The sequence below is a fragment of the Seriola dumerili genome, unplaced genomic scaffold (assembly GCF_002260705.1).
Source record: "Seriola dumerili isolate Sdu_G_001 unplaced genomic scaffold, Sdu_1.0 BDQW01000110.1, whole genome shotgun sequence".
Lineage (NCBI taxonomy): Eukaryota > Metazoa > Chordata > Actinopteri > Carangiformes > Carangidae > Seriola > Seriola dumerili.
In genome coordinates, this window is record NW_019174365.1 from 6,259,577 (window position 1) to 6,287,316 (window position 27,740).

Sequence of the window (27,740 nt, forward strand, 5' to 3'; positions counted from 1 at the left end):
CTGATGAGGTCATTGCTTTTAGGACGTCAGGGCGTCATCTAGGAGTGTAAACTAACACACACGCACACAGTTATTTCAGCTACCACGTAACTATGAAGGAACATGGAGGTCATAAGATCTATACTAAATCACCATGACTAACGAGTTGTGTTGAGTTAGTGGGTATGTTTGTGTTTGTATGTGTGTGTGTGTACATGTATGTGTATGTGTATGTGTATGTGTGTGTGTATGTGTGTGTGTGTGTGTGTGTGTGTGTGTGTGTGTGTGTGTGTGTGTGTGTGTGTGTGTGTGTGTGTGTGTGTGTGTGTGTGTGTGTTTGCGAGCGCCGCTGTCAACTTCCTGATGTCACCTGTGTTGACAGGTGACTGTTTGCTCTCTGCTCCCATCAGTGACGATCAGTGGGTGCTTGTCTCATATCAGTTGTTGTTAAGGACCCACCATGAGGCTGTGGAGGAGACACATAAAGTAAAACAAAAAAAAATGCACCGACTCACAGAGCGAACCCAATCAAGTAGACACAGCACCCTCTCCTCTGCACTCTGTGTGTGTGTTGTGTGTTTGTGTGTCAAAGTAAACTCTGACAAATTTATTCAGCACTGTCCTCTGCTCTGAGTCCTTGTGGATGGGGGTACGTGGAGCGGGTTGTACTCGTTAGATACAATTAAGACCAATTCATTGTAATAAACCAACACAAGGGGAAGTGATTAAGACATGAGCTCTGGAAAACGAAGGTAATGAAAATAGACAAAAGCAGAATTAGGAAAAAGAGAATGGAAGGAAAATGAAGAATGGAAAGTAATGAAAGCATAACATCTTTGATTTGATTTTGCAAATTTGAAGGACAAAGATGATCATCTAACTGTCAAGTGATCCTTTACATAATTAGCTTTAGAGCTACAAACAATATCGATCCACAAAAACAAGCAAACTTGCTAGATTCCATAGCTTTCAATTGCATCTCATTGCCTTCCTCCTGAGTTCCTCAGTTGTCATAGAGAATGACAAAAGTTATATCATAAATTTAATGTTACACTATTACATTTACAAAATTACAAATGTATGATCACAGTTGTTAATTAGCATATTTCAGCACTTCTTTATGCTTTATGTAAAACACTCCCAGCATGACATTCTGGCATTTTGGCTTGAATTTAAAATGACTCTCTCTGCATTGTGCACAGTGTTTGTTTGCACAGCATGTGTTCGGGATTGATTATAGTGTCTGATGCTGAAGAGTTTTCTCCTAAGAACATGCTACACAAAGATTCCTCAAAGAGAGAAGTGGCTATCTTAATCTTACCAGACATGGTAGATCTGAGGTTCGACTTGAGCTTTAATGAATGTTCTTACCTGGAACCAGCATGGTGGTTATGGTCTCAGGAGTTTCCAGAAAGTCCACGTTCCCCCTCTGAAAGGTTTTACTGTAGTTGGTCTGCAAGTGACTGGACAGCAGAAATGAGAAGATTAAATTACGGAAAAAAATCATAAAAAATCATGGACAGAGTAGATGGCTTCATATGTTGTTAAATCTATTTAGCCATGACATCATTCTGCCGGGCTATTTGCTATTAACAGCGAACAAATTAAAACCCCTGAAATAATACAAAGTTTCTCTAATTGCTTTTTTTCGTGAACGCAATATCTCAGCAACGCCTTGAGGGAATTTTTCTTCAAATTTGACACAAACATTCAATTGGACTCAAGGACAAAAACTGATTAGGTTTTGGTTGTCAAAGGTCAGAGGTCAAGGTCATGGAGACCCCACAAAACAGGATTATGGCCTTTTGAACGCAATCTCTCGGGAACTCCTCAAGGCAATCCTTTCAAATCTGGCACAAATGTCCACTTGGACTCAAGGATGAACTGATTAGATTTTGGCAGTCAAATGTCAAAGGTCGAGGTCACGGTGACCTCACAAAGCACGATCTTGGCCATAACTGAAGACTTCACATAGAAATTATGACAAACTTTTAACAAATGGTTAATAGTTTATATGATTCTGGACAAATAGGGATGTAACCTGAGACTAGTTTGAGTGTCGGAGGCATACAACCACGAAGCAGTAATTTTAGTTCTTATTAATTTCATTAAAGCTTCAGATTCAGTGTCACTATACACAATGTGAACCAGACCCTCTCTCAGCGAGTTCACAGAAAACCATTTGAAATTTATGTGAGCAGGCCATTATGCATTGTTCATGATGCATATGGTGTGAATGAATACTTACTTCTTCCACACGTTGTTGTGCTCCCAGAATTCATAGAGAATGAAGCGTGATTCATTTGCCAGCCGCTGAACTGCGATGCTGCCGAATGCAAAACAAGAGAGAGCGCAACTCATGCAGTCACTAATTAGTGTGCTACATCATGTCCCCCAACACAGCCTCCCTGTCTGAATTGTTTTCCACACTGTGACTGAGTGCAGGCAATGTGAATATGTCGCACAATATTTTCTGTGGCTTGAATTATGATTGTGATGAAGTGTTGCGTCACAGATTTTAGTCTCATTTTAACTTGAAAAATGAGCTAACGTGACTGGTTAGAGAAATGGTCATGACAAAGCCTGTAAATGTCACGCTGTCCTTTAGGCGGTTAAACTGTGTTTGGGAGGGATTCAGCTTGTTCTGCTAAAACTGAAGTTAACCACAGAGCGATTAGGGTGACAGAAGAAGAAAACACAATTTTCATTTACTGACACAACAAGTTGCGGTCGGATGTAATACTAAAACCAGAGCATGTCTTAGGTTTTGACAGGAGAGTCAATTGTGGCCCAGTTTTGATTTTTAAGCCTTCAATTTTGTTTTATCTCATGAAGTCTTTTCAATTAGATTATGATCTAAATGGACCAGTTAGGGACCCTGCAAACTCGATTCTTGATATAATTCATTAAGAAGAGGGCCACCGCTCAGAACTGCTCATATGAGTCATATGAGGAAATGATTCAAATAGATCTAGATTTTGAGTTACAAGCAGGAATGCCATTATCCTTTAGATACAGTACAGAGTGCAAAGACTGTAATGATTCTAACATACACGGACGCAGGTGTTACTGTTTGAATTTCATTAAACGTGCACAACGACTCTGTGTGAAAAACATGGGTACTTTATCTTCTGCCTCCACTTTAAAAGGCTCTGGCTGGAAATTCTATATTTTTCTCATTGTCAACACATCTCATAAAAAACAAAACAAAAAAATAAAACAGTAATGTCCATTTCTTAATGCTTGTTGACTTCTCCAGCACATCTTTTGGCACTCAGCCCCAAGCCTGTCGACTGCTACTGAAGATGTAAATCCTTAAAGACATCACAAATATATTCTTTTCATTTGTCAAGCTGTTTTTCCCTGAAGACTTCTGGGTACTTTACTTTTTAACAAATGCTAATCGCACAGGAGTAAATACTGCATTTGTTACCTCCGTTAAGGAGGTCATGTTTTCAGTTGTTTTAAATGTCTGTCCAACGTTGGAGGTTGACGTCAAGCCAACATTGGGTTTTGTATATGTTGGGATAAAATTTGTAATGTCATCATGTTATGGTATATAGTTATCAGAAAATGTAAGCAATCTTCTATTACAGTATGAAAAGAAAAGTAAACGTTTAGTACAATCTTTTTATATAAAACATTTGAAATACTTTGCTATCATGATGACGCACCTTGCAGCTACATGAGAATAGGTTTTAAATCAGATCTTATCAACCTGCTAATTTACAGCTCTGAATATGATGTTAGATTTCTTTCTCTATGGGTTTTGTTTTTTCTGTTGAATTCATTTTTGTTTTTGCACCCATTTTATAAAGCCCTTTGCCAAAATATAAAAAATAACAACAAAAAAAAAACAGAAAGAGCAGAAATTCCTTGTACAAAGTGAACAAAGAGAATATAAACTGACTGTAGACATCCAGTCTGGGCGCAGGCACACTCCATGTACTGTCTGAGAGCCAAACGAAACTCCTCCAGCTCCTCCTCCAGCAGACCGAGAGCTGCCTCTGGACTATCAGGATGTGCTGTGAAGAGACACACACACACACACACACACACACACCACACACACACACACACACACACACACACACACACACACAGGGTAACAATTTGCTTCTGACAGAGCTGAGGGGCGTTCAGAAATTTCGGGCAGGGTCTCACATTGGCGCAGTGTGTTACCAGAAAGCTGGAGACACAAATCTTTTATTCTAATTTTTATAATATCTATAATCCTGCGTCCTGGCAGCAATTTCTTTACAAATTTACCAATCTATGTACCCCAGTGCGATCAGAAAATGACCAAGAAGATGAAGTATAAATCTTTATGGATACTTAAGCCTGGCTCAGATCACAGGAGCTTTAAAATCTTTAACTCATTTTGAAACCGGGTTGCATCACACACATAAGGAGAAATTTAACAGATTCTCTTCTCTCCAATCTCAAACATGCACAGACTAAGAGAATTGAAAATAATGGTGCATCACATACAACAGGATATTATTACGATTAACCTGCCAGAGGGATCAATCAGGGAGCAGTGCACCACCTCACATGAGCTCACGTAGATGTAAACAAAAATAGAGCCTGTGGTGTAACAACTTACTGTAATGGTATTGTTACTTTGCAGTGACGAAAAACAAAAGCAGGAATGTAACCAAGTCGGAATGAGAAAATGTTTGAGGAAACGCGGTCAACACTGGTTGTCTGTTCCTCAGCGAGAACTGGGGGTGAGATTTTAGCTGTCAGTTTTAATATCCATCAACAGTAGTACGCTAGCTAATGTTAGCCGAAAGGGCTGCAATGTTTACCGTTGTAGGGCAACACCATCAGCTGCTCATCTGCAGCTCGTTATACAAAGGTGTGAACAGCAGGGAACAAGATACAGGAAAACCTGTAATCATGACAATAGGAAGCCGGCTAATCATTTCCTGTGGCTGATGATGAGGAGAGGCTGATGGGAACAGGAAGTGAATGGTCTGCCCGTTGGCCTAAGTTACAAAGTGTGTATGTTAATGATGTGTGTGTGACTGATAAAATGCCTCAGGACTCTCTCTCAGTGACTAATTTGGGAGAAACACACACACTCTCTCTCTCTCACCCACACACACACACACACACACACACACACACACACGCAGTCACACCATCATCAGTCTTGTGCTGTGGGTCATTACTGGTTTTCTCTCAGCAACACATTTATTCCCGTTGACACACAGTGTTAAAGTAATTACATATTGATTCATTCACACACACTGACATGTCTGCATGAAATTAGTGATGATGACCTGACAGTGACATGTAACATTCATATGGATGGCTTCAGCCATGGTGACTACTGTGCTGTGATACTAACCATTCCTTATGAAAAATGTCACGTGAAATTAATGATTTCACACGAGCTGCAAGAATTTATCAAGAAAATCTGCAACTATTTTGATAATCGATCACTTAAAAAAACTAAAATTCAAATTATTCTCTGGTTGCAGTGTGAGGCTTTGCTGCTTTTCTCTGTTTCTGTGTTTGAAAATGAAACTATAAAAATACAGTCTGAAATACAGTCTTCACTTTAGGCTCCGGGAAACTGTAATAGACATTTTTCAATATTTTCTTACATTCCACACATGTAAAACGAGAACTTTACATACACTTTTCTTTCTACATTTTTATTTATAGTAACCTTTAATTTGTCGGTCAGTATTTCAACAAATAAGATAATTGTGTCAGACACTCAAGCTGAAGAGGAATCCTCCCGTGAGTGCTTGTGTTTGTCTGATGTAGATGTCACTGACTCACTCGACAGCAAGAGACAGTTTCTCAGCCATGAAATGAGTGATATGAAGCTTGGGCGACAATAACACGCTTCCTTTGTTTTAGCATGTGGACACCGAAGTTAAACACACACACACACCTGCGCACTGTGTAAGCATAGTTAAAAACACACTACACACAAACACAAGCCTGAAGGACATTTAAATTGTCAGTAGGTTTACACATGTGGGGAAAACAAATATATATATTTCCTAACATATTCCTAGTATTTATACCATCAATATACTATAATGCAAAATTCTGTAATTGGCAATAGATTTGTTAAGCTATTTCAGAGCGACTACTCTCTCTCCTCCTTTTTCACTCGCCCCCACACCTCTGTGTCCGCTCCCTTAGTGACTACAAGCCTCCTCTTGAAAACTGAATACTGGACCTTAAACAGAAAGATTAAAGATAAAGACAGAGCAAAGGAAGAGGGGGGAAAAATGCTCCTGACAAGTTTCAGCCCCGCTGTTTCTATGACAACCGCTGAGTGCCTATTATCAGTGTGGCCAGAGACTTTGTGAGTAAGCCCGAAGGACTCTGGTTTGCCCTTGCTCTCAGCACTATACTCCACTACTTGATAGCAGAGTCACACACAGTGTCCCCACGACAAAAACAGTGGAAAAGTGGATGAAACTAGATGAACTTACCGATTTGCTCTCCAAGACCTCCTCCTCAACAGGCTCCAGGCGAATCTCCTGCAGAACAAGAGGAAATATAAGATGATATGATGCTAAGATCTAAACATATAATAACTGATTTTTTTTTTTTACCACTTGGGGGCAGCAGAAAAAAAGTTATAAACACGAGTGAAAATAAAAAATTACTTCTCAACTGAGGCTTGTCTTGTTGCCTGTGTGCTGCTTTTTGGGACCCTAAAAATGAGAACTGAGCTTAATAGAAATCTAATGAATATAAAAATGAAAAAAGGTTTTATCTTTGGCTTCACTTCCCCATTAGCCAAAACCAACACATATAAAAACATGTTGTGATGTCTTGAGATTTTCTTTTGACGGTTTGAGGCGTGGATGCAGGAAGTGAGGACAGTGGGGGCGCTGCGTTTCAGATTAAATTCAATTAATTCAGTCTTCTCAAAACAGGCTAACTTAATTCTCTTGAGGCAGAAGATCAGCAAAACCAAAACACAGGTATCCAAATCAGTTCCTTGCTATAAGAAAAGCTTTTATCTGCCTCCCATACACCATTTCTCTTCACCACAGCAATCAGCAACCATTGTCCTAACCGACCTGCTGACTGTGGGTTTTGTAGTCTTTTGTTGGAAGCCATGATGGGTTGTAGTCTTTGCTGCAGCCACCATAAGGGGATGTATCTCCCCTCTATGGCACTACCTTTTTATAACATCACAATATTTTGTTTCTCCGTGACACTATCACATACAGTATATCCAAACTGGGTCCAAATTTTACATCTTGTCGGTTGTGTCAAATTTGTGTTAGCTTATGTACTCTATGTTCACACTCTTCTTCTACTTCGCAGCTGCACAACCAACTTCCCTCTTCAGGACAAATAAAATAAAATAAAATAAAGAAGCTGCTCCATATTTGGAGCTCTACAACATCTTGACAACAGATTTAACGTTACATTCACATGGAGATACGGCAGCTTTTGTGCAGCCGATATTTCCCGTATACTGCACATATGTGTACGTGTTGGTATGTGGGAGGCGGTTGTTGGGTTGAGTTAATTAGTTGATAATTGTTGTGAATCCACTTGCCATTATTTGTGGTTAATTTGAGAGAGGGATGTAAAGACCAGATGGCCGGGTTGGTGAGAGGAGACAGATGGAGATAAGAAATGGGGAAGCTGGAGAGAAAAGAAGCAAAGAAAGAAGGGACGTCACCTTTTGTTCTAGGCGGTCTATAAGCTTCTGCAGTCTGTTGACCTGGACCGTCCACTGGCTGTCTTCATCATAAACACCTGGAGGAGACACAGAGAGAAGGACTGATTTCAGAAAGACGGAGTAAACAACGAACGTGAAGGGATGAAAGGTGCTGCATACATCGACTGTATTTTAAACACATTTTCCTCCACTGATGGCGGTGTCCCAGAAGCCATTTCAACTTTTCCTTTCATCTTATGCAATGCACAACCATGCCAATCAATAGAAAAGCTTTGAGGCTTGCAATCGAAGTTTATAGAGGCTCTGCAGTTGTTTCTCCTAGCAACCGAAGCTGGTGCCATAATGCAGGCGTAATGGAGACCTGACTGTGTGCAAGTCAGTGACGTGCGGGGACTTTTACAGTCAAGCAGAGCCGAATAACCAACTATAGATATTCAGCTGTTTACTCCACCTTTTCATGACAGTAGCAGTAGAAGTTTTTCTAATGGACATCTGGGCATGTACAGTATATAATAATGCATGTCCAAATTCAAACTAATTCTATACAGTATGGCCTACATCTTTATGTTCTTAGGATATTGTTTTGCAGTTAGTGTACAAAAAAATCAATGCCCCTAACCAATGGATATGATTATGTTGAAGTTATAATGAAACGTGTCTGAAGTGATTCAACTTTACAACACCAAATGGCACTGCAACAAAGAAAGCATCCAACAAGGCTACTGGCTTGATCAATATTCTTTTATTCCACTAAAGGTGCAAAGGTATCAAGCTGCTTTCCTCAAATATTTATTTTTTCTTTTTTAATTTCCTTTTGCTTGCTCAGAAGAAGAGCCTCTAATATGGGCTGCTGAGGCAGGGTGCATCCTCAGGCTAATAATTGCACTTTTAAACAAAATAATGCACACTTGAGAAAATCACCAACAAACATAGTTTACTCTCTGAACATGCTGATCCCCTCCCCAACCTCTTTAAGCTCCCTCTCTCTGTCTCGCACTTTACTCTCTCTCACACCTACGTGACCCCCACCCCCTCCTGTGCTCTGCTCTCTGGCCTGTGGAGACACGCTGACTCTGGTCAAGCAGCTTTTTTGCTGCTGGCGGCAAGGCGATGTAACCCAATACTGAAGCTCTGTAGAACACTGGAACGAAACTAAACAGAATATAAGGCAACAGAGCCCAGTGATGTTTTATTATTCAAACTCAGCATTAGACAGCAGAATAAACTTATAAACTCACCTGAATTGACGAGACTGAGGAGTGGGTTGTTGGGAGACAGGCTGCTGTTCCTCTGAAGCCTCCGATTGGAGCGGCGACCGGACCACTGGATGGACAGCACCTCTGGCTTCAGTGGGCCCTGTCTGGAGTCAGAACAGGACAATAATTATTCTGACATCACAATATTTTAGCACATTTTCTAAAATGGTTGTGACTGTGAACACACGCTGCACTCTGTCAAACTCACATTAAATGACCTTTTGTTCTGCAGTTTATCTGGTGCACTGCACACAACATATAACAGATGGGCCCCAGAATGAAAAATAATATTCAATACAATTTGGTCTCAACTATCTGCTGACTCTCAATGATAAACAGAAAATGTGACTTTGTAATTAAAGTGCCATCTGTGTGTACTCATTTGTGCAAAAAAAAAAAAGACAGAGGGATCACTTGTGATTTTTGCATTTGTGTGATTGAGACATACAACTGAAATGTTTCAGGACTTGACAATATTTCTCACTCACATTTTTCTCCCTTATACAATTTAAGATGACAGCCAAGTGACTGAAGCCCACAGTCTCATGAATGTATGTCTTAGCTGAGAACAAATTTTGTGAGCCTAAATTTGTCTTGGCTTTGTCGTGTTGGTCTGAGGGTGATGCTAATGCCAGTGACAAGGTACATGCAGCCACAGGGAGACATCACCTAAGATTTGTCTTACTGCTGTCAAGTTGTTCGGCCCCACATTTTGATAAGACCTCAGGGTGACTGCGGGGATGCGTGTGTCTGTGCAGGTGAATTCACACACACTTATATGTGCGTGAGTGTTGTGATTATTATTTTTCGTGGAGCAAACTCTTTCTAGATTTTTCAGACTTTACACAGCTATCTTTTGCACAATTCCAGTTCATTACCCTTTACATGTGTAATATAAATGGTGTTTAATAGTTCATGTTTACACTTTTTAGATAAAAGCAAATTCACTATGTCCTGAGGTAAAACAACATTCACCGACCAGCACCTCTAAATCCTACCACCACCATCTAACTCTCAGCAGGGAAGCAAAATTCCCCAAAACTACTCCTTCAAACTACTATTTTATATCCAGCACTTGGCTGTTTAACTTTAACCATATGGTACATCAGATATAGGTAATCAGATATAGAGGTGACTGCAATCTAAATGTTAAGAAGAACTGTGACCATGCTTCCTCTAAAATACTGAAAGCCCTACCAGCTCATTCAAAATGATCTCCTTTTTTAAGAAGAGTTTGGTTGAACCATATGACTCCATAAGAGATATTTAAATCCCCATTTCCACATCTGGGAGAAATTAAGTCTAAATAATCCACTAGCTACAGTCAAATGTCTATATACTTTGTATGTAAAGCGTAGAATGGCATTTGTTAAATGCAGTGACACTAGCCCAAGAAAAAATTCCCATTTCCCCAGCCTCCATGAATATGAGTTCCCATTTGTCCACAGGCAGCCTCCTCACACACATATATATCTGACCACAGAAACCTATTTAAAGCCACCAGAGAAACAGCCAGATCCTCTAGATGTTTGGAAGAACACAGTGATTGCATTCAGGTGCACAAGGGACTTTTGCAAGTGTGGCAATTCAGAGCTGGATGCCGGAGGAGAGGAAGCTGCTCTGGGAGCGAGGGGCAGTAACACTTTGAAATAACATGAGAGGGAAATAGAGAGAAAGAGACATTTAGAGGAGGTGGAAAGAGGAAGGGAAGAAAGGGAGAGTTTGTGAAGGTCTCTTTGACTCAAATATTGATTATCCAAGCCCATCATTTTCTGCCTCTGAGAATAAGTGTAAACACGGTGATGGTGAGAAAAGGACACGATAGAGAGCACAAAGAATCCTACAGGGATCCTTTTAAATTGAACTCATGCAAAAACATGTCAAACAAAAACAACTATTATTGCTAGAGTTTGTGAGAAATATTGAAATAGTATGTCATGATTTTGTCAGTTGTGGACATAAAGCAGACGAACATAGCAAAGGCAGAGTCAGGGATACTAAAGGCCGGGCTGTGCTTGAAATGAACCAGCTCATATTGTCTGAACACGTCTGAGGTAAAAGTGTTTACTATCCACGCTCCATCCAGTTGGGGCTGTCATACAGAAAGGCGAGGTACAATGATCTTTAAAAAAGGGGATAGAGGCGCACAGTTTTGCAAATGCATTATGTTGGTCGATTGTACACACGAAAACTGATGGAAGTAAAGAGGGAATGAAAAAAGAGAGCTAAGTTAAATTCTTGCCCACGTTCCCACCTCTGCACACCTGGCTAATCACTGTGAGGATCACTGAGTGGATGTGCTCGTCAGATTGTCTGTTTCCGAAAGTTAACAGCTCAGTATGCCTCAAACAAAACTCACTGCTCATTGGATGGTCGAACAGTGCTGGAGAGTACGCCTCATACTAAGTTGGTTAAATTTATAAAAAAAAAAATTTCTCTCCAGTTCAGCTCTGCACCCGAATTAAAACAATGTTTTTTTGTGTTTCAGTGACCTAGAAATGCAACTATGGATGAAAGTCATGTTTTACAGTTGTTCAGTTTGTGCCCGACTTTAGTCTTCAGTTCAGCAGTACATTCAGTCTGTTGTTAGTCCACTCTACATCCAGTTCAGTACAAAACCAGCTCATACAAGAACTGTACATAAGGTTAATAGCTTAATTATCTATATTATCTATGACTGAGTAATCAAATATGACTCTGTGGCTTTCACAGTGTTTTAAGATTCTTTTAATGAGAAAGTAATGTAGTGTGAATCACAGCTGAGCTAACAGTGGTGCTCTTGGTCAATGGTAAATCGGTATAGTCACTTCACTTTGAAGATTCCTAGATAATGATTCGTTTGTACACCTCTATCTCAGACACTGTTCATTGGACAAGAACTTTTTGAAGTTAGACACCCATTAACAGTATATTTTCAATTACAGATGCCAGAAAGCGAATAGAGCGGCATTTGCTGTCTGTCATTTACTATTTTTACCAGATCAACACGGTGATAAAGGATCATGAGCAAAGTTTGTTCCTCTGGGGTTGTCAGAAGTCTGAAAAATCACTGGTTAGCTGTTGAAGCTGCAGCTCAAGAGTGAAGTCAGACAGGTGATGGGATGCAAAAAGATTGTGCGTCATCACCTATTCTTTAAATACACTGTGAACATGAACACGCACACACGCAAGCTGCATATGAAATCCTGTGCACTTATAAACTGGTGAGTCATCATTACTAATGAACCGAGCACACCAGGGGCGTGCCTGAATTCTGAATGCAGTACTAGACTGATCGAATACTGCATCATGCACCCATACCCACACACACACACACACACACACACACACACACACACACACACACCCACACACACACACACACACACACACACACACACACACACACACACTCACCCACACACACACACTGTGCCTCAGGTTTAATCATCAGTGCTGCTCACACACAGAAACCCAGCGGGTCAGTGTTCATTATCAGTCAGTTCATATATAAACATGCAAATAATTTCATCATGACCACATTAAGGTCATATTCTAATTGTCGAGCTGTGATGCAAACACTTTATTCATTAATCTTAGTATATCTTAGTTAAATTAAGACAAAGTTGGAGAAGGCATCATCTGATTAACAGACTGAAATAACTCATCAACAGCATGTATTTACCGCCACCTGGTTTGTTTTGTTTTCCAGTGTTTTGATTCTGTTTTGACATATAACCATCTTCATTGTATTCAGGTGTGTTATGCTACTCTCCATATTTCATTTCTCTCAAGTCTTAACAGCAATCCCTTTTTAATTTGCTTTCTTCCATTTGCCCCATAGGAAGAGGATCTGCACAGTGATAAAATAAATAAAGGATTATAGATGTCTGCTGGATCACAGGGAAGAGCAGGTGGTTTTAACAAATACAGGGTAAGAAACTGTTTTTTTGCGTGGTACCTTGGATAAAAGCATCATTTATATGAGATGTAAATTAGAGTGTGTGATTTGGACCAAATTATTAGACTAGCTGTGAGAACTGTAATTATGGGTGCCATTGTACAATACATTTTGTCTGTGTTTTAAAGACTAATTGTGTGTGTGTGTGTGTGTGTGTCTGTGTGTGTGTGTGTGTGAGAGACAGAGAGAGAGAGAGAGAGAGAGAGAGGGACCTGAGAGATCTTTGCTCTTACTTCTCCTGGCGAGTCTGCTCGGCTGTGGTTTCCATGGCGCACTCGAGCGAGCTTTGAAGTGAATGAAGCTGATTGGTTGTTTCCTTCAGCAGGAAGCGGGTCACAAACTGCTCCAGGTGGGTGGACTCCTGATAATCCTGTCAATCAAGATGAGGAGTGGGAATTAAGAACGATGGAGTAGAACAAGGGGAGTTTCGACAAGTTTCACATGCCAGCCAAGAGTCACTCAATGCCCAGACGTGCCTAATTAAAAGATGCCTACAAGATCATTAATTTAGAAAAGATTGCATAAGGAAGAACAGGAGGGAGAAGATGTTCACATTCTACATCACTTATTTGTTAAAATCCATAAATTGTGTCTGATCAATCATGCTGGTCTGATATCAGCAATCTGTCAAATGACTTCAGGACAAAACAACAACAAACATGTGATTTCTGGGCAATTCATCCATTTTTCTTTTGACAACTCATTCATTCATTCATTCATTCATTCATTCATTCAAGTTCTTAATGGATTGGAGATGCATGCCTGGGGAACTGGTCTAACTTCCTCACAATATGCATCTTGTTCTCATTCTGTTATAGCATTTAAATTGCACTGAATAAGCCTAACTTTAGAGCTTTTATTTGAGGACGGACAAAATATATCATGATGTAAAATCTGAGTTTGGAACTTGGGGTATCAAAACAGTAATTTTTGGCCACTTACAGGCGAGCAGAACAAGCTGTAAACACTGAAAAATGATCACTTTATAAAGTTCTGGAGAACAAGATAGAAAACAGTTGTCTTCATTTACACATCCAGCAGACACAGAGCAACATATCATGCATTTGGCGTCACATTTCTGGGCACCTGACAAACCAAACAACCAAAACAATGAGCTAAAAGATGCTAAAATGTGACATAGACCAGAGAGAAGGCAAAGAATTCTTCTGTTACTTTTACAAAAAAGATACATGCATCTTGTTTCTGACTGGAGCAGCAGGTGTCTGCATTTTTTGTGGTGGATGGAGGTGTTTACATTTTCTATTATGTTGAAAAGTCTTTTGAAAAATAACATCAAATATGTGAAACAATCATCTGCACCTGCATCGTCAAAATTGCATCTAAGAAATAACTTCCTCCACACCAAGCAATATTTGTCATTTTGTTAGTGAAAGATACATTTATGTTTTTGTTCAGAAAGCTAATGGAGAAAAAAAAAATCAGACTGAATGACATTCTGTAGAGGCGTCATTTGCTTGGACCAGAGCAGGAGGGCTGATGTTGTTTTGGATCTAATCAAAGGAGAGTGAATGATGATTGGCACAACAGTTTGCTGTTTGCACAATGCACCTGCTCCCACAGTTTTCAGCACCACAACTGTTTCTACACTCGACTAACAATGAGAGGATTGAAGGGAAACGTCAATACAAGTTAGATTAGAGAATGACTAATGCATGAAAGGGAGTGTGTGTGTGTGTGTGTGTGTGTGTGTGAGTGAGACAGATAAAGAAAGAAGGAGAGAAATTAAATATATTGCAGTGTTTTTGTCTGTAGGGTAATTACTGCTTTCATAAGAGTACAATGAAGATGGTTTGATTTTAAAAGCTGTATGTGTTTTTCAGCCTGTTAAAGTGCACATACACACACACACACCCTAATTATAGTATGTTGAGCCGTACTCTTCAAGTGGGAGAGCTGAACTCTCAGCAGCTTCTCCAGAATACAGAGCAGGTCATTAGTCTCAGGCTTTTCCCACCGGTCCTCTCACCAACATACCTGATCAAAGATTAAACAGCTTGTCCTAAAATGTGAGAGATAACAACCTAAACTCTGTTTTCCATAAGAACAAAACACACAAAATCTCACGGTTTTAGCAGTGTCGTGTTTTAAAACCCCCAGAATCGTTGTCGGTCACAGGGTTCGTTTGATTGACATTGTGACTATTACCAAACACACACACTCGCACACACACTCGCACATGCATGCACATTCACTGAGTGAGAGTGAGTCACGACAAAACTGGTAAAGGTCAGCCTCCTGTCTACCATCTGAGCATAGATTACCCCCCCGTGATCTGTACTTTTGTGTGTGTGTGTGTGTGTGTGTGTGTGTGTGTGTGTGTGTGTGTGTGTGTGTGTGTGTGTGTGTGTGTGTGTGTGTGTGTCCACCTCACCAAAACAGCTGCCTGATTCTTTTCCTTTTTGCCTTTCCCTTCATCTTTCATTTTCAGTTGTACAAAAGGTCAAATGAGAGCTTTGTCGGAGACGGTGACGTGTAGTTTTCCACATTTTTTTGACATATAGCCTCTGACCCCACAATGCTGCCCGAATCACGCTATTTAAGCCTTTTAGTCCGGATTGTAACGACATACTCCCCACACTGCTGCAAAATCATACCTCACCCTGCCTTTGTCAAATGATTTCACTTCATTTAAAAATAAAAAAAAAAAAAATCCTGATTACAAATCGTCATCTAACAATGTCAAAAATAACCTGGTTGACACGAGAAATGCTTTCTAACAGACCATCTTTGAGAGATTTGGCAGAACTGGGACCTGGGTTGCTCCAGCTATTTATAAATGTATTACTAATTGTTTGTGAAAAATTCTTCCTAAGTTCTTAGAAATTACAGGCTTATTTCAAACTACTGATTTGGCAAATTCACCATACAGTAACAATATATCGAATGACAATGTGAAAGCGCAGCCTGTTTAATGATGTGTAAATCTCCACTTAGTAACCACACCATGTTAAGTCTGAACTTGTTGACTGTAATTAAGTATTTCTTTTTTTTTTCCTGCATTAAAATCTTTGGCATTATGAAAAAAATGTTGTGAAGTGTGAGTATTCAACTCAATATCCTAGCTACAGGTGAGAAATCCCTTAGACCTCCTAGGAAAGATTTGTAATAAAAGCCGGAGAGGGAGGTTGCGTATGGTAAACCTGTAAATAGCTTTGGCATCAATATCTTTGCAAAAACTTCAAGTGTAGCCCAGCAGATACGCATACATCTCTGGCTCTGATTCAGAGGCACAATCTAGTTCCAGCTCCCCCGCACATGTGCATGGATGTTTGACGCGTGCACACAAAACCACACGCAGCACACAAATTAGCTCATGCACACACACCACACACACACACACACACACACACACACACACACACCACACACACACAATCATCCAATGCAAGAAAAAAAAGAAACACCTCACACACATGCAACCAGCCCCCTCACCCACATCCACAGCCAGAGACCACCCACTCAAATACATATAGAGTTCAACAGAGACGACTGAGCTGACTAATGCAGCATCTGTTCTCCTTCTTGCTCAGCCAATGCTCGATAACAGAGAAATGCTGCGTATCATACATGTCTTCTCTCTTTTCTTGTGCTGTGATTCATTTTGTGGCTTCACACACGATTCATACCGGAGGAAACTGTGGTTTAGGCTTCGAGGAGTAAGGCTCATGGGCGTCATCAGCAGTGTCCTGTCTCTCTTCCACAGTCCAGTGTAGTAATTTGGGTTGAAAGTTATTCCTTTGGTCCATAACTCCTCAGTTCTGCTCAATTTGTGCAGAATAATTTGTTTTCATCTGAGCTCAGATTTCCATTTCACACTGCGTGTCTGTGAGTGTTGATGGAAAAAAATGCATTTGTCCTGTTTTTCCTGTGTACTTTGTGAAAGCTGACTTTTCGGCTTTAAAAAGTCCACAGCAAGACCTTAAACTACACGTCCACACTGCATTCGCTGTTTCTCCTCTTTCTTTCCTGCTGTCTCACTTCCTGCTCTCAACTATTCTCTTGGAGAACAGAAAATGATTTGAGGTGCAATTTGATTTTCGCACCTCATCGGAGCGCGGCGCATGTTGAGGTCTATGAGAGATTGCGGAGGGGATTGCAAAAGTATCTGTAGGGTTCATTTCCTTTTTGCTCCTGCAGGTCCAACCTTGTTAGAAATCTATTTCAAGAAGAAGGCCTTTTCGCTCGGAGTGAAAACCCCATTTCAATGGTATAAAGTGATTTTATACATACATATTAAGTGTCCGAACATTTACTAAACCAAAAACTTTATCTGCCGTTACCACTTACATTTGTCATCACAATTTTTAGGTGCTAAAGTTGGATGTCGACACATGTAACCTGTTTTTTTGTGCCAATAAAAAACTACCACTGACAAATGAGTGGCTAGACTCCCACACTCTGTTTTCAATGTGACATGTCTGTTTCGGCGCAGATCTGAGGGGCGATTTGAGCTTCACAGCGTGTGTCACATGTGTCAGATGAGACACTGCAGAGAGGGTGGCAGAAAGAAAAATAAGCTCTCCCTTCTGTCGTCTCTGAACATTTACCTCCATCTCTGCCTGTTTGCCTCGCCCTCCCTTACCACCCTCATCCGTCTTCTTCTCCTCTCTGATAATGTAAAAGGTACTCGGCTTTAGCCAATGCGCCACAGTAAGATCAAGAGGCTATAAAGAATGATCAAAAGGAGTATTTGTTTAGTAATGCACCCACAACCCATTTAATTCCTTGTCTATGTTGGCAACAGGCCCAAAAAGAATCATAACATGTTTTGTTCTGGGGGTTCATTAGTAGCCCTGAATGAGTCCTGGTTTGTCCTTTATGGCTCTGTGATGGAAATCTGACTAATGGGAGATCTGAGGAAGCAAGCTGGGCAGCACAGGAGCATGCTGGGAGAGATTTGCAGCATGAAGCTCAGGCCAAACTGTGAGTAAATCAAACATCTCTTATTATTATCATTATGTGCACGGCATGAGATGTGAATGTGATGTGAGCACCCTGAAAAGAAACGCAAGGCATCTTAATTTTAGTAGATTTTTTTTAGTAGGGTTTTTTTTTTCTGTCAACCAAGTGACACAAACATCACACCCCTTGTTTACAAAGTCATAACTCAGTCAAATGGGAAACACACACATCATACACGCTCTGTTAACTCTGTCTTTACTGTGGTGACAGGCTCTCCAGTGTCCACCAAGGACATGCACGTGTTAATAATGATCCTAGCTCATCAGATTCTCTGCTCATTCAGATCTTACCTTCTTTGTTTTGTCCATCGCCTTCAGTATGGACATGTTCAAATCTTCTAAGGCAGCGAGAACATTCTCATATTCACAGAGGTGCTGGGAGAAATACTCTTCACAGCAGGAAGACAAAAAGAAAAAAGAAAGGAAACATTTTGTAAGTTAAACACGTGGACAGGGCTTTAGGTGTTTTGTTGAAGCAGCACTGGTGTGACACCTCAGTCACACACATGGTCATAGAGCATGTGACTACGTCTAACATGGCTCTTTCCTTATGCTGGGAAAATGTCAGACTGCGTTTGAGTCTGTGGTGCTCCCGACTGTGAGGTAAAGCAAGAAGAACGTCCCAGCTTCTTATTACTTAAAACCCAAAGCATAAATTAAAAGTTGCATTTATTTGGATTAAGATTCAACTTACCACAGAGTTCATCAGTGTCCACATTACTGAAAGACAAAAAGTGAGAGAGATATTAAGATAAAAAAGAATTTCTCCAAAACAGATGTTACCGAGGTTAAAGGAGGTGACGGAATAATCTTTCATCTCTGCAAAACTTTTCCTGGACAGACTTTGATTTCATGAATCAGCGTGTGATGACAAATGGGAGCGAGTTAAATACGTGACGAATAACTGAATAATTTAGTTTCATCTTTGACCCCAGAGGTGTGCGCCAGAGGCCCGGCAGAAAGTTCTTCAACAGAAACCCTTGGGGAATTTTGGCTGTTTGTGACGAATGTCAAAGCATGAGTGTGTTTCAGTGAGGTCTGAGTGTGTATGTGTGTCTGAAAAAGAGAGAGAAACAGAAAAAGGAAAAGGGTGAGGACAAAATGGTGAAGGGAACATTTCAAAATGGACAATTATTCATTGTATCCTGCACAGATAGCTTCAAGAGACACAAAGGAGACGCCCGTGTAACAGTGAATGAGGCCGGGGAAATGACACCGGTTTTGACTGTATTTCACACTGTCATTCACAAGGGGGAAAGTGCTGCAGCAATCAATTGGTCCAAACAGGAGAAAACACTTAGAGCCACAGAAGACAGACAAGAACAGACGAGGTAAAGCAGAGGTTAGACACTAAAGTGAGCAACAGACTAAAAAAGCTCTCACTTGTTTTGCAGGAAACTTGGCGGTTTTGACATTTCAAGGTACATTATTTACTAATGGACCACACACAAGTTGATGCACTGAATACAACTGTACTGTAAAGGCTATTAGAAACATGATGAACGAGTGCATCTTTCCATTCATTCTGCACATTTGAGTCCTTGCGTGTAACTGCAACGACAAATCCTTCATCCGCAATATAATTATTTAATTATTACTAATAATGAGGATAACAGATTTTATAATGGATAAAAGCCGTGGTGGAGGAAGTATTCAGATCCTTTAGTCAAGTAAAAGCAGCCTATGTATGTAAGACCCAAGACTCTCTGGGCCCTATCTTTCATCGGGCGCAAAGCGAAACAGAAGTGTCTTTGCTAGTTTCCGACCGTCCAGCGTTCACGTTGTTTAAATAGAAAAACACCCTTGTGCCCATCTGAGCACCCATTGGCGTGTTGGTCTTCAAATGAGGTGTGGTCAGGCGCGTCGTCGGCACATTGCTATCCTGAGGCAGCGGAAACCGACTGCATGATTGACCAGCAACTTGTGGCATGCGCTTCAGACCGTGCTCTGGACTGTTAAAATAGAATTAAGATAGTGAAACTTGAAAAAGGTCTTGGTAATGACTGACACAACAGTTAGCCACTAATTGTTAAAGGGTGAACCCTAAAAAGGACAACAGACCCACCCAGCATCAGATTCGGCAGTCTCACCAGTGATCTTCACAGACATCCAAATATCCAGCCTGTGTGATACTGCGCTACAGGTAATATCATTCTGCACAATCTGGCATCTTTGCTTTTCATGGCCACTGCATTCATGGTCCAAGACCCTCATCTTATTATTGTGAGTTCACCAAAATGCCCAACGTAGTCTGACCAAATGGGAAATTCACCCAAAACTGACCTGTTGAGCAGAGTCAACAGGTTCAAGGACGGCGAAGATTTTCAGCTTGAGTGTGACATGACAAGGATACCTCCAACATTAATGATATCATTTATATGTGTCCCAGCGGTACAATGACGTTAATGTGTTTGGCTGCAGACTTTTAGTCCTCCTCTGACATTCAAGTTGTTGGACAGTGACAACAGCTTCAGGGACTAACCCCCCTCTCCCCGTTTGACTTTGCTAGAATACACCTTCCATCTTCCACGAGGGTGACGATAACCTACAGTACTATTTACCTGCAATATAAGTGGATAATAACTGGTCTTTCCACGATGACAGAGTATTAATTTACTTTCAGTCACTTCTGTATCACCTCATGTTGTTTGCTCTCCTGACAGTGATCTCCCTGCCTCCATCATGTGGCTGTGAGCAGGATTCAGCTGCTGAGGGGGAGAGTCTTACGGGCTGCCTACAGAACAAGGCTGCACAAGAGGCACAATCAATATTCACATTCATTTAAATGATTTAATGAGACCTTGGATTCAAATCACATCAAATGCAAAGCAGTGATGGTGTGCATTTAGATCTCCATTTTGAGCCTTTGTATCAGGAGAATATAATTGAGTAGGGACATGGAAATTAAAGTTGTGTATTATATAATTAATAAAATGGTTATCAAGTAAGTATTATGTACTATGTAGGACTAATAAAAATAATTATTATTATATGGCACCCTCAAAAACAAGTAACAAGTAACAAGTAAGTAACAGTAAAAACAGAACGTAAATAAAATCCAAAACATACATGCCTGTGTTCATATCCTTGTATATTATCTATGGTTTACATCTTGCAGTGGTGTGCATCACTGGCGGTCTCTGAGTGGTTGTTGTGGTTATTAAGTTGTTCTGACTGATTGCTAGAGTGTTGCTAAGTGGTATCTATGGTGTTTAGGATGGTTGTTAGGGTAATTCTGGATATATGGAACTATACATATATATACTATACTAGACACATAAGGGTAGAAAGTCTAATGATGTGTTCGACACAGTGTTGAGAGCAGAGGCCAGAGGATGGAAGATGGTTGGGAGCTTCTAAAATAAAATGAAAATAGTTTAACAATAATATTGTATTGCATTGCTGCAATATATGTGCAAGCCTATCTTAAATCCTTATGTATAAGATATAAAAATATGAGACAGGCTGACAGGCGAATGGAGAGATTTGTTTGACATAAGCCTCCTGTGTCCTGCAGAGACACAACACGTAACCACGCTGCCCGGAGTGCTTCTCTTCACATCTTGGTCTGCTTGTCATCACTTGAACAATACTGAGCTTATGAATAAATAGAAAATTCTCATCAGAATGTGGCTCAATCCCTCTGAATATTTCATATGACAAGAGCCACTTTCTTTTTCGATGCTACATATTATATTCTGTACACGGTATAATACAATGAGAAACAAATCCAACAGAATTTCTTATAAAACATCAAGGCTGGCAGAGTGTGTCCAGACATTGAAGCACATATTAACTAGATGTATCGTCTGGATGGGAATTACCTGCTGTGATTTTGTGAACGATATCTTCAAATAAACCTTCTTTCAAAAATTCCCCTGCTTCCTGAACATGTCAGTCCACTGCCTCTTCACAGCCAAGAGACTTTCCAGGCTAAAGCAGCCACTGCAGTTTCATTTTGTCCAAACAGCATGTAGTATGAACCATCTCACTGACATCCACCTCTCATCCATCACGCATATCTCAGTTTTGTCCTCAGTGGAATAAAAATAATTATAAGATAAAGCAATTGACTGACTCACTCTGTGTTATGGGTATCAATTGTGTGGAAGAGCTCCTTCAGCTCCTCCGCTGTCAAGACTCCATCGGAGAAGTAGGCTTTGAATTCATCAAAGGAAAGCTTCCCATCGTCTGGGGGCAGAAGCACAAATGCGACTTGTCAGCAAGGTGTCAGGACAGCTCAGTCAGGACTGCGGCATCCTGAGAGGCGAGGTGACCATTTCCTAAAAACATTCCTCACATAAATCACAGACAAATCGAGATCAAATAAGCAGTTCGGTTTTGTGTCTGTAGTAGGTGTGATGGAAAATGGAGGTGAAAGGATGTGAAGTTGGTCAATAGCAGAGACTTCATTCGTTGTCATTCCATTGGGAAATTGAGGTAAAAAACATGGGGCGGAATCAGCAAAAGATGGAATAAAGGCAATCATCCACACACAAAATGTTTTTCACACAATTGTGGCTCCACTAGTGTCTTACTCTTTGTGTGACATGAGGTGCCTGATCTTTGAATTTTCCCTGCTGACCTGCTGTGGAGTTGAGGTTCAGTACGACTGTCATGCCACTACAGATGATGTGAGCACCAGCCCCTTTTGAAGGATGTACGAATGCAAACACGCATATACACACAAGCGCGTAAAACAAGCACACGGTGACTCACAGTCGATGAGCTCAGAAATAATCTTGGAACGGACTTGTATGTAAATGCTGCTGTTTGCACAACACTAAAAACAAACAAATGGGATGATTTCTTATCTTGCTGCATGACAAGACCTCAAATCCCTCACTGCGTGGGATGGGCATTTAATGAATAATGAAGCATGTCATGCCATGTGAATAATGAATTCTGAGCAGCTATTTCGGATCATCTATATTCAGTATGTTTAAAATGTATGCTACAAGATGTGTAGTGTCAGGGTTTCTGTTAACACGTCAGATAAAACCTAATTCCAGTTCCTTATCTAAAAACAGTCAAATCTTTCTGGTGTGACCATGTGAAACCAACAATGAAAATATTCATATTTCACTTTTACTGTGATAGTGTGTGTCAGCAAGGTTACATGAGCTCCAGTCTGTAGGGTAACTAGGCTACGTGATTTATAGCCCGCAATCACAGCAGTACAGTGGATGCAGTGGAAATGATAGACCGGTCCAGATTTAGGATTCTAGTTTATAAACCTACATCAGAGGATACTTAATTTTTCTGGAAAAAAGTAGCTTGAGCAGAGAGTGCATCAACACTGTTATTGTATGAAAAGAGGTTATCCACAGAGGCATATTGTTTCTTTCTCCCAGCGAAGAAAATAGTCCATTTGAGAGATTAGACACATTACTGTGAGAGCTTCAGATAACATCTCTTACTGTAGCATTTAAGTGCATATTATGCTTGTATTTGCATTTCAGGGTTGCTAATGAAGTACATTTAAATAATGTATACATACATGTACATGTATAAATGTATATATAAAACAGGCAACAGTACTTTTAGAACAGAAAGTTAAGGGACTGGTTTGTTGTTTTATGAAATATGCTTATTAACTTTCTTGCAGAGAGTTAGATGAGATGATTGTCTGTGTCATGCACATCTGGTCGAACAGATACACTCCTGCTTTAACCAATCCAGCTGCCAACACAGGCCATGTAACGGCTTGTGTTTCTCTCACTCTATAAAGTCAATTCAACCCAAAGCATATTTTTATACTTCAAGTCTATATTTCTTCTGTTTTATGTGCATAACTACTGTGATTGTGTGCAAAATAAGCATATTTCCCAAAAGGTCCCAAAAACTATTCCTTTGATTGATTAAGCATCTTTTCTCCTTCCTCCAGCAAAGAAAAAGCAATCACAATCTCAAAAATGAAGGAAAGTGCTTTTTGAACAAAAAGTGATACATGTGATTTGATTAAAAATGCTATTACTGGAATTCAAAGGGAGTTTTATTTCAGTTTTTGAATGCAAGAAAAGCAGAGCAGTCTATTAGTCTGACTTGACTGTATAAAGCAAGGCCTGCGTGCCATAAAAGTGAGAGATCCACAGAGTTATTTCACTTCTTTCTAGATTCCCAGCATTTCTACCAGAGAGGATTTATGTTGAGGGAAACAGGATGAATGGGCAGACACCTGGGTTCAGAGTCGTGGTGTCCTTTGCTCACAACAAAATAAACTATGTATTTTTGTATGTTTACAATGCACAAGACAGTGGACGTGAAACAACAGCAGAATTTGCCCAGACCCTCCTGCTATTAAGTGTGAACCATATGTGTCCAACTAGTACAACTGGTTTTGATGTTTTTCTTCACTAATGCTCTGATACCGAACCTCAGTGGGCATGGTCAGTTTCCTGTTTCCATGGAAACTGAAAGAGTATCAGCAGAGAGTCATGATCAGAATTTCATTGAGAAAGTACAGTACATCTTTTACATCTTTTTTCACATACAAGAAAGAGGAGGCTGAAATAATGGCAAAGACAGATGAGTGTGTTTGTGTGAGGCTGAAAGGAAATGGATGGTGCAATACTTACCATTTTTATCAGCTCTCCGTAAAATCTGCAACCAGAGGGGGAAAAAGAGGGGTGTCAACAGAGGTTTCACATCATCAAAGTTAAAGTAAAGTGTGTGTGTGTGTGTGTGTGTGTGTGTGTGCGTGTGTGTGTGTGTGTGGGGGGGATCATCGATCACACTCTCAAAAGCAGTGTGTCATTAAATTATTGATAGAGCTGTCCCACAGTCCAGAGGAGATGAAAGGCAGAGTGGCAATGACCACATCAGCTTTAAAAGGCTCGAACCACCAACCTCAAAATAGCATCGCCCACTTTCTTTTCTTGTCATGTTTGCACTTGTGAAGTAGAATCTGACCAGGCTCTGACTGTATTTACACATAATCACTACAGGCTAAATCTGACTGTATAATCTTTTATATTGCTTGAGCTCTGTGATACATACCCACCTTCTTCTAGTTCTCGGCAGTCTGTCCTATGTTCTTTCAAATTTTCATCCTAATCAGTCTTTGTTGCTCCTTTTGAGTCCAAAACTCATAGAGACCTGCTCTCTCTGTCTGTCTCAGTTCTACCTGTTACTCATCTTCCATCCGTAATCAGTCATTAGTATTTTTCACGGTTTCTGTGATTTTTTTAATCTATTTTATAGACTAACTAATGAATCCTTTACCCAAGAAAATAGAAAATTTTCCCTCTATTGGATCTGTTAAGAAGAAGTGGAATTCCAGCACCACAACAGCATCAAAATGATAAAGAAAAACACACACGGAGAAACAACACATGCAACCTGTTCCAGGAGGTAATGTGTGTTTGGAGCCAGTATGTGTGTTTTAATGACACGCAGCAGACTGAGGCTGAAACCTGTACAGGAGATGTCAAGAAATAACAGAAGCAACACTCTGTAGACCAGCTCGCCTCTGAAGACGACAAGCAGTGGTTTCATTCACTGTCAGTCAGTGCCAGAGGATAAAGCCCCTGTTCAACATCAGTGAGACATCTGATGTGTTGGAAGACTTCCCGCCTTTAATAAGTCTCTGCTCCCCTGTGTGCATCCTCTCCTGCCTCTTTCAAACACTGAAGGCAGCCAACAGAATTATGGTTGAAACAGAGTGCAGGAATGAGGGAAATATAATTAAGTGGCTGATATAAGCAATGGCATGAAACAGGGGAGAAAAAGCTCATGAGAGAGAAGCACTTATATATACTATACACTATATATCATAAGATTTTAATTAGACTACAGTAAATCCTCACCATCTCAATGAGATATGCAAGTTTTGGGAATCCTAGTCTTATCTTATTAACTAAAAGATTGTAACTTTTTAGATTTAAATGGCAATATAATGTTTTGCATAAGTGAACTAGATTTGGCTTATTACGGTCAACAAGAATAACACCCTGACTTTTATGAAAAAAGGTGGACTTCCAGCATTTCAATAATTTGACATTTGGTTTTGAACATTGACATATAAACGGATGGCCAGCCTTTGAAATCTCTACACCAAGAAGGTCAGGTTTGTCAAATTAATTCATTACACAAAACAAGGAACCCTCTGTACTCTGCATATATTAGAGACATTAGAGGGATCCATATTAAATCAGGTGATTCAAAACCTCCAACAAATAACTAAAATCACTGACACTTGGATTTGAAAATTAAAAATGCATCTCTTTCTATAAAAGGAATTAAACATGTTGTTGTTTTTTTATATAGTATTTTTACATTTTTCTGCTAGTATAGTCTATTATTAGTTAGGTAATGAAATTAAATGACAACATAGTCCTTCATAAAACTTAAGTTTCTGCACTTAATCCAAAATCAAAAGGAGCGCGGATACTTCAGTGTAGGCGTTAGCAGTGAATATTAAATCAATCTTATTCTGTGAGTAAGGATTAAAAAATGTTTTACTTACGTCAATGAAAATCGACATTCCCTTTTTTAGTTCCATTTGAGCGCTGGGCTCCTGAGACACAGACTGAACCTCCTCTGAACAATCCATCATCAGAAATGTGGCTTCAGTAGTGAACTGCAGAGGAATGTGTCCGCTTGAACCCCCGATCACTCACTGGTGAGAAACATCGACTCTGTGCGGCTGTCAATCCCGCCAGAATAAAATACACGATTTCCGGGGGTAAAGTTTCACAATTAACTTTATAAAATATCATCATAAAAATGACTATTTTCTGCAATGCTTTCACTCCACGTCTTAAAACTCAAATACAATTTCATATCTCTGCGGATAACTTTGAGGGTATTCTTTGTAATAGGCCCACAATAAACACTGGAAATACATAGGCTATGCTTTTATTTTGACAAAAAAAAAATCACCACAATTCCTGGTTTATACTTGCTGTGTCTGTCTGTTTTGACACAGTAGTGTATTGGCTGCCGCTGCAATGAGTCCAAATCTGGTCACTCACAATATCGTGGTGTATATTCTAATAAACTTCCAGCAACGTATCAATGAGAAATGTCTTCTATAACGAAACCTCCCTCCTATCTATTAACATGTCTGGATAATCACATAGACTGCAGTAAAATGAGCTGCACAAATGGCCTGTATACTGTATATATGTGCACAGATAAGAGGGCTATATATAGTTGACACAAAGAATGATAAAAGGTCATTTCATCTTGAATGAAATCGTTCATATGTCCTCTCTATGCCCTTTACATGTAATAACGTGATCTGCAACATTTGAGACATTGTTACACTTGCTCAGCCAGTCTTTATTTGTTCTCGTATTGTTTAAGTTGACCACAGTGATTAGGATTTTTTTTTTAATTTTTTTTTTTACATATTTTAGTTGGCATTTACTTTTGTTGCTGATATTTATTTATTCCAACAATATATTCAGAAAATCAAATGAGGGAAAATACACTGGTAAGGCCGTTTAAACTACATTTTCAGTTTGTAAACTTTAAAACTATAGCTTTTGTTGGTTTGCCCCAAATGTATGATAAGGATGTTTTCATTTGAACTCAATTGAACCTGATAATGAATTTGATTGTCAGCTGTTAAATGTTTTTTTGGGGGGGGGCAGTCATCACATAAATTATAATGTGAAAGACACCACAATTGTTTGTAAAACTGTGTAACAGTTCCATCTAGTGGAGTGCTGTGAGAGCACACAAACACACTTTTCTCCAACATACAGCACAAACAAATCGTTTTGAATGTCTGAAGATTAAGGCATTTAATGTCATCACAAGTCTAGGACATGAATGACAAAGCTTTTGAGAAAAACTCTAAGCAATGGCTACACAAAGTTTTTTAAGGACTACCACCTAAAGAGTTTCTTTACCCACAGCTGGGAGAGCCAGGGGCTGAGCGGTGGTGGATGCATGAATGC

The 27,740-nt window shown here is 39.9% G+C and overlaps 1 protein-coding gene across 1 annotated transcript; it reads right to left on the reverse strand.

Moving 5' to 3' along the window:
- Positions 1–416: 416 nt before the first annotated feature.
- Positions 417–26,438, reverse strand: necab1 (N-terminal EF-hand calcium binding protein 1). Its single transcript, XM_022747598.1, is given in 14 exon segments — positions 417–445; positions 1,351–1,442; positions 2,228–2,305; positions 3,890–3,969; positions 3,972–4,004; positions 6,444–6,491; positions 7,655–7,731; positions 8,893–9,014; positions 13,084–13,220; positions 18,124–18,221; positions 18,527–18,552; positions 21,915–22,023; positions 24,411–24,435; positions 26,300–26,438. Coding segments are annotated over 14 exon segments (1,044 nt in total). The 5' UTR covers positions 26,390–26,438.
- Positions 26,439–27,740: the final 1,302 nt, after the last annotated feature.